Source organism: Halyomorpha halys, unplaced genomic scaffold (genome assembly GCF_000696795.3).
Source record: "Halyomorpha halys isolate HHAL.00 unplaced genomic scaffold, Hhal_1.1 Scaffold29.1, whole genome shotgun sequence".
Lineage (NCBI taxonomy): Eukaryota > Metazoa > Arthropoda > Insecta > Hemiptera > Pentatomidae > Halyomorpha > Halyomorpha halys.
Window position 1 is genome coordinate 895,841 of NW_027115892.1, and position 16,767 is coordinate 912,607.

The 16,767-nt window shown below is 32.3% G+C and overlaps 1 protein-coding gene across 1 annotated transcript in view; it reads left to right on the plus strand.

Annotated features, from left to right (window-relative positions):
* The window catches only part of LOC106684547 (cardioacceleratory peptide receptor), a 145,842-nt gene that overhangs the window by 116,922 nt on the left and 12,153 nt on the right, over nucleotides 1-16,767 (plus strand). Inside the window, exons 2-3 of the mRNA XM_014426695.2 lie at nucleotides 3,556-3,644; nucleotides 15,308-15,399. Of these exons, the coding sequence (XP_014282181.1) occupies nucleotides 15,316-15,399 (84 nt within the window). The 5' untranslated portion in view covers nucleotides 3,556-3,644; nucleotides 15,308-15,315. The remainder of the gene's footprint in view (nucleotides 1-3,555; nucleotides 3,645-15,307; nucleotides 15,400-16,767) is intronic.

Consider the following 16,767-nt stretch of genomic DNA (forward strand, 5'->3'; position numbering starts at 1 on the left):
GATTTGAGACTGAAGAGTCTCACGAATTTCTTTGTAAGATTTATCTTTGGGTTTTTGAAGGCACTCTCAAGTCTCTCACTGGTATACCGAGTTGATATATATATATATGCTACCCTATAATTCATAAATATCTGCCTCATAAAGCTTTTTGATCAGCTGAAATTCCGCTTTCCGTATTTAGAAATTATAAGGGCAGAACAATATCATAAAAGTGAAGGTAAATTTCACTCTAATTGGAATTTAGGAGGTTGAAATATAGCATGTGAATTGAGTTGGTGTTAGAAAAGAGTCTTTTAGCAGTTTCGAGCTATTTCTAGCTTTTTGCAGTTTTCGATCAATAATGGAAGAATTAAATGACTTTTCGTCTGTTTTCTAAACAGAAATGAGAGTTAATAGGAGTAATGGAGTTCTGCTGTTAGACTAGGATTCCTACTTCGAGTATTTTTTCAATATGGGAAGTTTCCAGATGAATAAAGCTCCTAAGAGTGAATTCTTCAGTGGACGATGAAATTTTATTTATCTTAGAAAAATAAACTCAATTAACAGTCAATCAATTACTCATGTACCTTACGTGCAGTGGTTCGAACAAATTCCTCGAAATCATACCTTGCATATTTTTTCACCACAGTATATAAATACTATTAAAATAACTAAATCATGACTTATTCAGGTATAACGCTAAGATTCGGAAAACGAAAGGTCAAAAGGTAAATGTATATTGGTCCTTTAATCAATTTTATCAAGTCCTTTAGTTTATTTATCCTTTACTTTTCCACAAAACTTTTCCAAAACACAATCGAAGGTGGTTGAAAAATCCACGATAGCTTATTTTCTTTGGAATGAATTATTAACTTTTTAATTAAAATGTATATTTCCTCATGGAGCTTCGATATCCTTCTTATTTTACAAATATTTCAATTATTTTTTTTCTAGAAAAATATGAATTGTTTAAATTGACCTCATTCCTTCAATATTAATAAAGTCGGTGACAATGAGGAGTATCAGATAATTTCTAAAACATTTCATTTGAATTAAGGTCGGAAATCTAATTATTATTTCTATATAAGTCAATTGATCATTTATATATAATTAGTGGCATCATATATACATTTAGGTTAATTTGGCTTTGCGAAGATAATAAAAAATCACATTAAAATGCAACTAAACCCCATAGCAAAATTTTTAAATACCTCACTTTGTCTTTACCACTTACATCGCACCAAAGATATAATCTTTTGTTTTGAATGTTATATTTTTTTTAATTACACAAATATTAGTAAGTAATTAAAAAAGGTATTTTTTTTATATTACTCATTCATCGTAACTTGTATCAGAGCAAAGAAATTATTTGAATGCGTTGTGTGGACGTCGCTTTAGAGGAGTGCCATTAAATCAGATTGATTCTCAATATTACAATATAATGATCTATATAACCAATTTCATATTTTTACTTTCACATACTTATATTTGAAATGTTTAGTTTGGGAAAGTATTACAATTGTGCAAAATTTCAAATTTAAATTTCCTCTCCCCTTCTTCTGACGCGAAGTGTCGCTCAGAGGTCCTCACTTTCACCAACCCTTTTTTTTCATTTATATTAATGATCTTCCTGGTTCCCTTCACCACGCACAATACCATTAATATGCGGTATACCAGACGATCTCCAAATGTATTTATCCTCCGAGATGCTTAAGGCCATTCAAAAGATTCAAGAAGATATTGATAACATTAATGAATGGGCATTAAACGATGTTTTTAACTTGCATTATAAAAAAACCAAGACTCATTGATTTCTAGCGTCTCTTTCGTTCCCTCCTTTACTATAGGAGAAGAGACTCTACCAAATGAAGAGGCTCTACTCTACCTTGACAACAAACCGATTCACTTCAATCCTACAATGAAAAAACTTGGAGTCACCTTCGATCAACACCTCTCCTGGAATAATCAAATTTCCCAAATCACACGCAAATTCATAACTGTACTCAAACAATTCCTAAGATCCAGTAATTCCATTCCTCAGAACACTCGTCAGCTCCTAGTATCCTCTCTCGTCTTCCCCCACTTCGACTACGCTTCCTTGGTCTATGGGAGGGCTATCTGCAGGACTAGATTTGAGACTGAAGAGTCTCACGAATTTCTTTGTAAGATTTATCTTTGGGTTTTTGAAGGCACTCTCAAGTCTCTCACTGGTATACCGAGTTGAAGTGGCTCTTTCCAACCTCCTGAAGGCAGTACCTCCTTGGTGTTTTCCTATTCAAAGTTCTTAAAATCAAAAAAACCTACCTATATCCTTGATCTCTCTACCCTTTGTTTATCTATCGATTCATTAAACACCAGATTCCAACCCATTGATTTATATATGCCGCTTTCTTCAGCAAATCTTTTGTAATACGTGCAACCTCCTTCTGGAATTCTCTTTCCATATCCATCCACCAATCCTCATCCATTCTTTCCTTTAAACAACACTTAATCCTTTACTTATTGTATAACCAAACGTCCGCATCATTGTAATCAAATAAATAGGCATATATAGATTAACATTATAAACATATGTTAAGCCAATATCGGAATGTAATTTCATTTTGCTCATTGGAAACTTGTAAATGCTTGCCAGACAATAATCTTAATGTATGATCCATGTATTTATTCTTAGGGGACATGTGTTACAGAATAAAATTATTTTTTTCATTTCATTTCATTTTAAGATCCCCTGAGCCTAAATATCCAAATTTTGTAAAATGGTCTGTGTGTGTGTCTTGCACAAAAACGAAAAAAATAAAGTAACTTATTTAAGGCAGGTAGGTGTGACAGCAAAGTTTTAGTGTGGATGTACCACTTTATAGAATCGATTATCACCATTTTTTTCGATTTACTTTAAAACGGCTTATGTATGTCAATATATACTCATTAAAATGGTCTAACATGGCTTGAGTGCCTAATTTTCAAAAACTCCTCCTCTTTATTTTAATTTTATTTTTGTAAATTAGCAGTTCTCATGGCTAGCAATAAAAAAATTATAAATACCAAATACTACAGAATTTTATGAATAATTAACGAAGATAAAAGGAAACATAAGATACGAACAGGAAAATCCAAGACCGCCTTTGATCTTTTCGGCTTCGTTATCATTTATTAAACTGTCGTATTTGTTTTTTGCGTAAAATTTATATTTGTTATTACCCCATCAAGGAACCCTAAAATACGAATTTTTATAGCTACAGAAAAAAAAAAAGTTGGTTCATAATTTATGCCTTCCCTGGTCTTAATATATATATATAGTTTAGAAAACTACAGAATAGCCTCAACACGAGCTAATATACACAAAACGTAGGGACGTTAGTAGGTTAGTAAGTGAAAGTTATGTAATGCACCCACAACATCAGATTTTTTTAAGTACATATAATTTCCCTATCTAATAGAGGTTTTTTTTTTGTCGAGAAGTGGGAATTAACAAATAATTTCTTCAAGATTAAATTGATAGATTTTAGTAATGAAATTAAAAATATGAAGATATTTTTATAAGTAATAATGTATTAATTAAATAATCTCTTGTAGACAAATGAGCTGGAGACGACGGGAACTAGGTGGCTCCCTCACCTGAGAGCGCTGCTGCAGGCATCACATCACTTATCTTTCAGATACAGGTGAGTTAATATTATCAATTAAGCAATCAGGCAATTTAAAGTTATTAAAAGTAAAATCTGAACTTTCTATGATCCGTCCAATTGCTTAACCTGTAACTATATAAAGCAATGTGCGTTTGATTAAAATTACTATATAAATATTATCCTAGAACAACCTGGACCTCCTTCCTGGACCAGTGCAAAGTTATCTTCTCTCTCTCTCTCTCTCTCTCTCTCTCTCTCTCTCTCTCTCACACACATTTTTTCTATATATATATATATATATATATATACTGCGCTTTCTGTCTTATAAAGGCATAAAATTTAAAAGGTATTAATATAGGATAAAGAGTAGAAATTAAACTTTCTACTAGTTGTAGTAATGATGGATTTGGAAGACATATTCAGGAATTACTTAAACGTAAACATAGATAAATCCACAAAAACAATTTCTGAATCCAAATCCATTAATACTTTGTTAATTTGTTTTGAGGAGTTTTAAATAACACTAAAAAACTAATCTGACTTTACTGATCATTTCCCTAAAAAGCACTGATTGGCCTACTTTACTCTAGCATATTTTAGTTTTACAATTTTGGTGAATTTAAAATCATTCAATACAATCGAAAAAATATTTTGTTATTTTCCAAAACAAAAAAATTATTGATTTATAATTACTCATAAATCAATACAGTGCAAGGGCAATATTGTATGAAAAATTACTAAAATTACATAAAATATTTTTTTCGGCTGCTAGAGAGCATTGGCAAGCATCGTCGAACAAATGTCTAATATTTTTCTTCGATCTAGTATTACCCTTGTTAGATTAGAAAAGAATATTCAACTTAATCTACGTGCGTACACTTACGGTTACCGAGGACATTGCCTAACGGTAAGAACAATAACAATAACATTTATCGAGATCTTGTTCCGCAATAGGAAGTAACGGAATCTCCAAAGCTATAGCAGAATATAATAGATCTATTGTGGTGGCCTTACCCGCAGCCGTGTCCAAGTAGGGCATCCATGTCTGCACAGAAAGATGCGGGTAGTTGTTTATTGTTTATCATTGTTATTTATTCAGATTTGCTTCAGGGCTCGAAATCATTCCAATTCCTCACCTCATACAAAATAATTTAGATATAATATTCAATTCAATAACGGCTCCTCTAATTAAAAAAAAATAGATCCTATAATTGATTTTCATTCGTTTTCTAATTGTTAATTCTTCTCATTATTTTGTACGACAACAATATATTGATAAAGTTTTAATCACAGTAATGCCTTCGAAATGACATTTTAAAGTAATATTTTGTGATAAACCCTCTTTTATAATGAAGGAAGTTATGATACCTCTAAGAACTAAGAAACTCATCTCCAAAAACAGATCTACAGTTACTATTCGTCATGAATAATGAGTTAGATATAAGTTTATTTTTCTTTATTTGTTTTACAGTTTTATTTACTTATATTTGCAAACGCGCTCATACATACCAAACTTAATCTTTGTTGAATGATATTTCTGTTATGTATTTATACCAACTACCATCCATGGTATTGGTATCTGGTGGGGTGAACTTGACCGGCAAGTGGGCCTATTGTTCCTTTTTGTCAATCCCTGGTGGCTACCAGAGTGGGAGTGTCAAAATTCATTACCCTGTGTGGGAACTTAACACACAACGTCCTAAACTTGGCGCTCTGGGACCTACGTCCCAATCCGCACGGCCATCCCGTATAATGGGGACTACGTCCATATCCGTATAATGTAATCCGATTCACATGGATCGCATCCAAGAAATAAACTATAAAAGTCTTAAACAGAATTTTTTTATTTTTAGTAGGACATATGTTTGCGTGAAGTAAAATAATCTGTGAACAGTGAACATTGAATTCTGTGCTGTTGTAAGGACTTAGGGTTACGATTTTTTCTCTTTTATTGTGTTCATTAAATTTCATTTCTCATCAAAGAAACTGTAAATAATGGGTTAAGAATAATGTTGTTTTATTTTATTTATGTGTTCCAAACCTGTTTTTCTCTCTTTCTATGTGTCTAATTGCTAGAGTAGTAAGAATACTACAGCAGAGAGCATTCATCCCAACGATTATAGGTAAATAAGGCCCTTCCCCCTCTGATTGACTATGGCATGGCTACTTCCCTAGTTTTGATTCTGGGTATACACTTGTATGCTATAGAATATAGCTGCGTAGTTATGACCAAAAAGAGTAATTAACGGATTACAAAAACGCACAATTTGGAGAGTTAAAAATCAAGAAGAAGATATTTCCGCCTAAATATGCACTTTTGTGCATTTGTCGTATAATATTTTTCTAAAGTAAAAACGCAGTATGGTTAATCATATATCAACAAAAAGCTTATCTAACTGAAATTACGCCCGAAGCTGTGAGTTTACAAAAAACGCCCAGTCCGGAGATAGCTATATAGCTATTACAAAGGGGGAATATTATAACAGCCTTATCACTTTACCTTATAAACTGAAAGATGAACAACGTTGGTTTGAAATATAAGACCCTTCTACGTATTATGTATCACTCTAAATTACCAAAATTAATTCTAACCCACTTTTGGCAGTTGCCACAGGTACCAAAATTCCAATAATGTTTTATTTTAGGTTTCGAGCATAAACTTGCTAAATAGCAATCGATGTAATTTTTATTTCTAAAGATCTTTTTTCTTATATTATCTATTCTAATATATGAAACTGAAGAAACTTTTAGCTGACTGCGTAGGGAAAAGGATCCCAAAGAACTTGGTTCAGAACGTAGTGGGTTTAAATTCCACCTGGTCAAGCAATATTAATTTCAAAGCAGGATAGAGAGATTAATCTGAATATTCCCACTCAATTGTGTTTTCTATTCCGTCAGTCTACTGGTGTGCCTCAGGGTAGTATCCTTGGTCCTATTCTTTATACAGTTTTCACAGCTGACATCCCAACCCATTCTAATACTATCCTCACAATATATGCCGATGACACATGTCTCTTGTCAGTGAACAATGATCCTTACATTGTATCCCAACTCCTCCAATCCCCACATCACCACCCTTGAAGAATGGTGCCAAAACTGGAAGATTAAAATTAATTCCAATAAATCCCACCAAATCACATTTACCCTTCGTCGTAAGCCCATGACTTCTTGCCCTACAGTATCCTTTAATAATTCCCCTCTTATACTTGTCGAACAGATCCGTTACTTAGGACTACATCTGGACAAAAGACTGACATGGAATCCTCATACAAGACTAAAAAGACAAGAAACTGCTTGTCGATTCCGACTATTACAACATTTACTTGACAAATGGTCTAAATTGCCAATCCATTACAAAAGACTGATGACTATTATAAGGCCTATCTGGACACACGGAATTGAGTTTTGGGGCTCCACTAAACCATCAAATTCCCCCCGAATCCAATCCTTACAGTCCAAAATCCTTAATGCTCCTTACCTAGTCACAAATCAAGCCATCTATCAAGACCTAAATGTTCCATATGTTGCCGATTTGGCCAGAACCAGATAGCATTCCTTCCATGATAAACTTCTCAACCACCCAAATCCACTTGTTTCTTACCGGCTTCTCCTTCATTACCTAATAATCCTCCTAGGCGTCTGAAAAGAAGATGGCCTCGAGATCTTCTCCTCTAGAAATGTTATTGGAGTTCTATCAGTGGGTAGATTCTCCACATGTTTGTATCATGTCACTATGTCACCTACAGCAAATTTACTTGTTGTATATATTTGTATACAGTTGTAAATAACAATAAATGAATTATTAAATAAAATAAATAAATTGTTTTTTATCTCAATGAAGGACGTGAAACAATAACAAAACAAAAAAAACTGATTTTAGGCAATTATTCCTACCATTTTGATAGGAAAAATTCGTTCTGTATTAGATTGGTCCATAAGAACGGAGCAGTAAATATATTATAAGCGTACATGGCAGTTATTATCACCATGACAATTCCAATGAAGCTGAATTTTAAACGACAATCCATATGCTATAAACGAGCAGCGAGGCGTGTTTTGAAAAATAAAACTTATTTTAAATGGTTAAAAAAAAGTATATCAGCAAATAATTATATTATTTTTCAGATAACTCAAAAACTATACATCCCAGGAAAATTGTATCTGTTCATTCAGATAATTAAATTTTCTATAACACAATAGTAAAATCATCAGCATTGGACCAGCTTTAGCAAATATACAGCTTATAGACAACTATCGCTTACAACTTATTATTGTGGAACTATCGTTTATAGCTATCTGTGCCTATATTTTTTCCTGAAACGAAGTGGAATAAATAAATAAATATTATAAATCGTATTTTCTTTCTTGATTAAAATTGCCACTAAAACGTAAACGGTTTCTGTCAAATCAGATTGTTTTCCTCATCGATTTCTGAAGCTCAGTTAATCAGATTAACTTCGGCGTTCATCTATCGAGCGTTTGAAACAGATATTCAAATTTAAAGAAGAAATAGTGAGGATCAGCTTGTTTAAATATATATACATTAATAAAACTCTTAACTATTCTTCTTCTTACAACTTTAACCTGTTAAGATGAAGGGTTTAACGTATTAAACGTTTAACATACTCGGTTTAACGTTCTTTGTTTTTATTTCATTTTTTTTTTAAATTGTTCTTTTTAAATAACTAAACTTCTAAGCCACTTTCTTTGAATACTTGTGGTTATGTAGTTCATTGATGAGAAGATTACGAAAGTAAAATTCTGCAGAAGTACATTCAGGAAAACCAGGATTTTTTTTTCTTTTTCTTTAATTTATTTTAGAATGAAGATTGGATGTTGAGGATGGATTTTGAGGTGGTTGGAGCAGATCAGAGGATTACGGAGATGACTAAGATTTTGCAAAAAATGGGACATTTTTGAAACTTCCGATAGAGCCAAGCGAAGTGGTAAGGAATTTCGAAATTATGTGTAGTTATCTCGATATTAGAAAAGAATCAATGAGGCATCCGATGATATTAATCGGAGCTGTTTAGCTGATTTAGAAGCCCTTACTTTCTAAGGCTCTGGTAAAACAAAACAGAAGCTCATTAGAGCGTTCTCTGCCGCAGCTCGCAGCTTATTCACGCAGACTGTTAGACAATGTGGGACAACTGCTGAAAGAGGCAAAGAGAGATGTGAGGTCGTAACTCAGGTCGCAACTTACGCAGAGGGGTGGGCTGAAGCTGGCTCAGAATTGGCTATGTCAGGCTCACATTTTTCTGTAACTCCTCCCAGAAGTTTTTTTTTTTTTTAATATTTATTTATTGCTATTTACAACTGTACATTATAATACATCTTATTATCATTCTTATCTTATCATACATACATTACAGGCGTATAGAGAAACTACCCATTGGTAGCACTCTAATGAAATTTTACATTAGCTGGTGTCGTGGCCATCTTATTTTCAGGTGCCTCGGAGGATTGTCAGGAATGGAAGAGGATGCAAGATTATAAACTAGGGGGTTTTAGTGGTTAGAGAGTTTATAATGGAATGAGTGATATCTGGTTCGGGCTAGATCGGTTACATAGGGAACATTAAGATCATTATGTATGATTTTATTTGTGGCAAAGTAAGGAGCATTGAGGATTTTACGAAGGATTTTGGATTGTAAGGATTGAATACGAGAGGAATTCGAAGGTTTAGTGGAGCCCCAAAGCTCAACTCCATATGTCCAGATTGGCCTTATTACAGTCATTTAGATCGGTCTTTTGTAATGTGTTGGAAGTTTAGACCGTTTGTCTAGTAAGTGCTGTAATAGTCGAAATCGATGTGCAGTTTCCTGTCATTTCAGTCTGGTGTGAGGATTCCAGGTTAATCGCTTATCCAAATGTAGTCCAAGGTAGCGGATCTGTTCGACAGGGGTAAGAGTAACATCATTAAATGAAACTGTAGGGCAGTCGGTAGGTTTACGACGAATGGTAAAGGTGATTTGATGGGATTTGTTGGAATTTATCTTAATCCTCCAATTACGACACCAATCTTCGAGGGCTGTGATATGGGATTGGAGATCTTGGGATACAATTAATGGGTTATTATTAACAGCGAGCACACATGTGTCATCGGCATACGTGGTGAGGATAGTGTTAGGAATGGTTGGAATGTCAGCTGAGGAACCTTGAGGAACACCAGCGGACTGAGAATAGAGGGTTGAATAGGAACCATTGTGGTTTATTTCTCCCAGAAGTTAAAAGTGTTATAATATATAGACAATGGTTACAATTTTTTATAAGTGTCCTACTTAAGGATTTGAAGTACTAGATACATTCGGCTATAGAAAAAAAAGTTAAATACAATATCTCCTTCGTTACATGTCGTTAGATGTCGTTAGAAAATAGGCGATAAAATGAATTTTTAATGAACTTTTGTCAAGTAAGAATAGATACACATTATGCAATCGAAATTTTGTGGATTTCTAGTAATTCATAATATGCATAAAAATATCAATGGCTTACTTCAAAATGTTGCTAAGTATATTTCCATTAGCTTTACGTTAGTAGAAATGTACTTAGCACCACTGTGAGGTAAGCCACTATATTATGTTTAAACATTTTTTTCCCCTCTTTGTATGTGTTTAATTAGGCCAAGTGATAGGGCTAATATAACAAGCAGAATTCCTTTTTTGTAGTGGCCATATATTAATGTACAAACCGTGGATTTTTTATAACGCATACAAAAAACATAATTCTATTGAACTATAACTTAGCCTTACTGTTATCCTATAACAACTGCACATACTGTGAGGGATTCAAATGAAAACACAGCTTTTAGTCCGTTGCATTCAGATTTATACCTATGAACCCCGTAACAGTTAATTTATTTTTTAAAAATTTTTTGTTGAGATACTCTAACAATTAAATACTAAAAATTAGAAGATCGCTGATTGACCATGTGTAATATATGGGTAAAAGGAAGATGGTCCTGGGTGCGTCCAAAATCTTTTTTTCTTGACTTTTACTGGATTTTTATTTCCCTCATTTTTAGTTACCCGTACCTTAGTTTACTTTTATTTCATATTGCCTATTCTATTATTTTAGTTGTATCTTTTTTAACCCTGCTAAGTGGGACTCACGATAAATAGTTTAATTTCTGTTTGAGTTATTTTTACCGCACTCAGACCATCTTTTTATAAAAATTAAAACGTTTACTTATTAGAAGTATCCGCTTTTCTTTTTGTGTACTTCCACAAAAATTGGATATTTAGACTAAACTGTATTTCCCAGAAGATAACTAAATAAAACATTAGAAAAATAATTCAATTTTTACCAAGACTATTTCGGATGCATTTCTATCTCTTGATGCCCTGCTTTTAGATCAAATGTGCAAAATATCATTGCTTCACCCAACTTGTCCAGAATATCATCGAATTGTGGTATAAGTCCATTTAGAATTGAAGTTATTCGGAAGCACGGCGTTGTCACTATTCAGAGTATAGCCGAAACAAGGAAGCGGAGAACAGTCCACAAAGAACAATTAAAGATCTCATTGAGAGAACCGAGAATTTGAGTGTTCAGAAAATCAAGAATTTGTTATTTTTCTTTTGGTTGTTTTGTTAATTTGCAATATAGCTCTGTTTTTTTTTTTTTTTTTTGTTTTTTTTAATTAACTCCAAGATCTCTTTGTAATATTTTTGTTCATCATCATGCAGATAGAAGAAGTGTTTTTTTTATATATCCATTTTGCATAATTTTAGGAGGATTGATGGTGAACAGATAGGGTGGAGTTTTTTCCTGTTTCATAATGAAAACTAATAGTATTAGTCCATAAATACAAGTATAAAAAGGTTCAATGAACAAGCACTGTTACTTTCCATTTCTTAATAGAAACAACTTTAAGTGATATTAAAGAAGATGGCCACGGGACCTTCTAGTTTAAATTAATGTTTGAAGTACCACCAATGGGTGGTTCCTTCCCAAGATTTTCAAGTGTATATGAAACATACTACATATTTACCTGTTGTATTATTTTGTACATTTGTAAATTACAATAAATAAATAATAATAAAAAAAAAAAAAGTGATATTATAGATGTGAAAAGTCTAATATGTATGTTTACAACTATTTTTGTTTCTCCTTTGACCGCAACCCTGACCATCTTCCTATACATCAATTTTTACGGTCAACTATATTTACATATATAAAAGACTAATAGTATTAGTCTGTACTTTATTATGATACGGAGCCCAGATTGATTGCGATGTCAGCTGAATGTGAGTAGACGTTAAAAAGAGTTAGCTAAACGAATAATAGCTGATTGAGTATACATATATGAGGAAGGGTTCTGTCAATAAATCAGTCTTGTTTTCACATTCAAAAAGTGTTATTTCGCAACTCTTTAGTTTTTTTTAATAAATTTTTCCTTTGCTGTCGCGTTAATATAATAATAATAATAATATAAATACCACAACTCATTGTTGCGATAATTTATCCCAAAATTTATCCATTCCTTTCAAATGCTTCTCTAACTGGCATTAGAATATTTTGACATGGTTGTTCTTGCATTAGGCCACATACATAATACAACTGAATAATAATAGATATGCTAATGAACACTTAATATATGCGTATTCATTAATGTTGAAATTCTCTGTATGCGAAATTCAAAAGGATTTTTTTTTTAAAAAAGAAGGTTTTGTTCAAATATCCAATTTTTTTTTAAATCGTATCAATTCCGGTAGACTGATAAATACAAGTCGAATTGGATTTGCATATCCCCTGCCTTAATACGGTCGATTAATAACCAAAATGTGGCCACATTCCACCACCTCGGCTGACTGCATAAATCCTTGGGTAATCGGATCTCTTGGTCCGTATCGGGTAGAGTCCATCTCGCAGCAGAGGACCATCTGTAATCCCCGCACTCCCCTTATGAAGATATCTTCGCTCTCTTCTTATTCATTGTTTATCTTAGTAGAAACCTTAAGATATATTTGTAATTACAATATGATGTCTAGGAAGAGGTTTACTTTAAGGTGTGTCTATTTTCCACTTTTTAAAATTTATTTGTTGGGATCTTTTTACAATTTCTTGATTCTATGTCTGCAAATACATTGATAAAACAGAAATAGAGGCGATTTCAATTGCAATATCATTTGAAAAAGGACAGAAAGAAAGCCTAAATAGACCTAATTGTCGGTTTTATCCAAAGAGTTTTTTCTGTTTATTTGGTGTTAATTTTTGCCAAACAGGACCGTTTGTAAAAGATTTATTGTTAAATTTATTTCTTGGTATCTTTTCTAAGATTTCTTGATTCTATTTCTTAAAATACATAGGTAAATTATTTAACTATCCTGAAGAAAACCAGCAGTAGAGACCTAGATGTTGTTTTTAGGTAGACAGTTTTGACTTTTTTGTTTTATGTTAATTTTTGCAGACTTATATAAAATTTTACTTTACTACAATGAAAAGAAAAAAGTACAATTTTGATATTTATCATTAAATTAATAGCATATGCTAATGTAAAACAATCCTGGTCATAACTATTTTTACATTTATTGAAATATTATAAAATTTTGATTTTAGTTTTTAAAAATACATAAATAATTTTTAAAAAAATTCTGATACAGATTACGAGGAAATTCGTTTGGTCCTTAAAAAAAAAAGTGACAAGATAATAATAATTTTAAAAACAGAAGGAAATACAATGGTAGAGAGAAAAAAAAATACCAAAAAGTTTGGTTCAAGATTACAAGAATATACTTTGATAATTAAGCTTTGAGAGATAATTGGGGTGATAATTTGTCGGCAACACTGAATGTATTGTTTATATATAATTTAAGAAAAAAATAGGATAACTATTTATTCTCAATTTTAAATCTTAATTTTCATCTGATAATTGTATTAAAATGATCATTGCAGATTGCTAGTCGCTAAGAAAGGTTCACAACAGGATATCCAAAGTTTTTAAAATAAGGTTTCCTGTTTCTTGAATATTGATTCTTCGATTTCAATTGAAATATAGTAGGCACGCTATTAAATAAACGGTTATAGAAAATTGAAACAAAAAATCTATTAAATTAAAACTAAACAGTAAGTCTTTCAAGCAGATGCTCTAAAAAAGGGAATCGCGAAGACATGCCCAGTTGTAAGAGGTGGTGTGGGGAGATGTTACAGGAAGCTGGAAGATAACACAGATACCAAAGGATGTCCTGGACTGAATCATAACGAGATATCTCGATGCACCCTAAATGACGCTTGCCATGGCGGTCAGTAGGTCAATCCGAAAAAAAAAATTTCCTCAAATAACATTTTGACTCATTGTTTCGTAATACATCAATATTCTTTACACACTAACCTTGTTATGGTAGGTTAGATACTCATCTCTGTATGAATTTGGTTTATATTAAGCTATCTCCAAACAGTATGTTTGATCATGAATATAATAGTTTACTGACAGCATCCTAGGATAAAGGGCAACAGAACTGTCCTAGTAGAAATTTAAAATTTCGAAGCAATGAATGAAATAATATGAGAACTTGGCTCTCTCGCATTCAATATAAATACTTAAAATAAAGTAAAATCATTTACCCCCTTTTCCCTACCCTTAAATTAGAATGCTGAATTCTTTCTTAAAAATAAGTTGGCATGCCTGAAGTTCAACATCTGTTCATATGTTGAAAATACACTTTTTTTCTCTGAAGAAGAATTTAAGTATGGAATAATTGCATGGCGATTTTTCGAAAACACAGAAAATTACTAATAAAATGATTGTTGATTCGAATTTTCGCTTAATATTTAGGCTTTGGTAAACAGATTTAAACATTTTATAAAAATTTTGCTAATTATATACCAACTCGCAATTCTTTATTTAAATTGGAAAATATTGATAATTTCTATCAATATACACGTAGTATACTATGATAATGAATTGCGAGAGGGACTACGGAACCCACAGATTTGATGCTACACACCCACCTGCATACCTTTAGAAAAACTCGTCAAAACCCGGATCAGACTAAACAGAGTTCTCCAATCTATTTTAGGTCACACGGATACTTACCAGTTGGATCAACGTAGATTACTATTTAGTGGTTGTTATGTTACCAACAGCAACATAGAAATATGGATTTAAAATTTTTGTGTATTTAATATTTTATTTTTTATAAGTAACTATACATCGACCGTCGTGCAAAGTCCTGATAAATTTTTATGGAATGCATATCTGAGTTCCATTTCCAAATAAGAACAATAAGGAGAGTTGTATGACTGAAATTCTGCAATAATTCTTTCCATAAAAAATATTGGAAACCTCTAGCAACGGCCTAAATTTACTTATGTCTGGTTACCAATTCGTATTTAGACCATACATAATTTATGTTTGCTATTCTCTTATATTGTGGATTAGTCGATTACGTATGAAAAAAAGATTCACAACTCATATTGACGTCACATATTTTAAAGGTTGAATTGGTGTCATCCTAAAGCACTGCCAGACTACAAATATCAAACCATGCCATTAAACAGAGTAGATGATCATTCAGTGACGTAAGTTAGAGGAGATAACCTAGGTGTTTTTTTTTTTGTTTTTTGTAAAACTTAAACAATTTCTAATGTTAGTTCTCAAAAAAAATTTATCCCTTACATTTTGGATACGCGATTTTAATTTTAAATAGTTTTTCAGATACACTTTAATTTTAAGATTTCATTTTGTGTTATTGCAGGCTTCAGGATGGACTGGGTCATCCGGGATAACTATACCACGCTGACCAATGGCTCTCAACCGGAAGCCATCAACTCCTTCTACTTTTATCAGGTACAGTGTATTGATTCTTCAATTTTTCATTTTTATTTCATATATTTACTTACTGATTTATTTATATTAGTTTTATTTTTTAATTTGGATAGTACAAATATAAATATTAAACATAAAAAATTAAATCTTTATTTGTGAAACACTAGGATAATAATTTAAATTTATTTCTATAATTAGAGGAAAGTGCAGAGCCTATGGTCCTCTTATATAAACTTTGTTTAGGTAACCTTCAAGAAAAAAAAGTTTTTTATGTGCTCGTAGGGGATTAAATTAATTCAATAGAAAACCTTACATTGACATAATATTTTCGCAAAATTTATTTATTTAAAGTTAATGGTCTCATCGAAACATAAACAGCATCGATTGCTGTCCAACATGAAATTGCGGTCTTAAGATGATGAGAAATGTGGTCATAATTTCCTCTCTGTACGGGATACTACCTTATCCTTAAACGGAATCTGACATAAATGTTTAGCAGTTCAAGCAGAGAATAGTGCAGGGTAAAGTATCGCACACACCACACACTATCCAAGGCAGCCATAAACCATCGTACATACCGTACACACTTGTTCCATTAGTAAGATTTGCATAAACCTTCTCGGGTTGGAGAGGAGGATCTGATGTATGTGGAAACGTCTGCGGAGCTGCCCGATAGTTCTCGTTTCGGTTCCTTAAGCTGGAATGTCGTCGAGGAAAAAGGAAATGATATTCCGGGTACAATAAATTCTGCGGCATTGGGAGATCTCGGCGAGAAAGGTAATTTAAGAATCCAATAATTCAATCATATACAGATTCCTTTTAAGATAGGAACGCGGATTTTGATAAATAATTGGATAAAAAATACAATAGGTAGAGTTGTGATTCATAAATACGTTTATTTATTTGTTTTTGTGTTGTAATAAAACAGGAGTGATAACATTCAGAACCGCCATGAGCTGAGTTTGGGTCTGAGGGAGAATAATACTGCGGATCCCCTTTCACTTAATATTTAGTGTTTTTTTTTTTTTTTTTCAATGATACACAGATGAAAGTATTTTAAAACATAACTTATTACTACCCTGTGATTCCAAGAGGTAATGATAGTATAATTTAATAAAAATGTCTTCCTTAAAGTTTTCAGAGTAATAATTATTACTTTCAGGCAGTTGTTTTTATTTACACTTTTTTTTTTTTTTCCTTCAGGCTAACTTAGAAGATACAATAGAGAACACTTTTTTTTTTTCTTTTAATTTATTCTACGAAATTCCATATAAACCTTTCCAACCATCCTAATTTTTTGGTTCAAGCTTTATTTAGTTCGACCCATCCCTACAGCCCACCTAGAAGGTTGAAACGGCAGTGGCCAAGAGACTTATTAAAATAAAAATG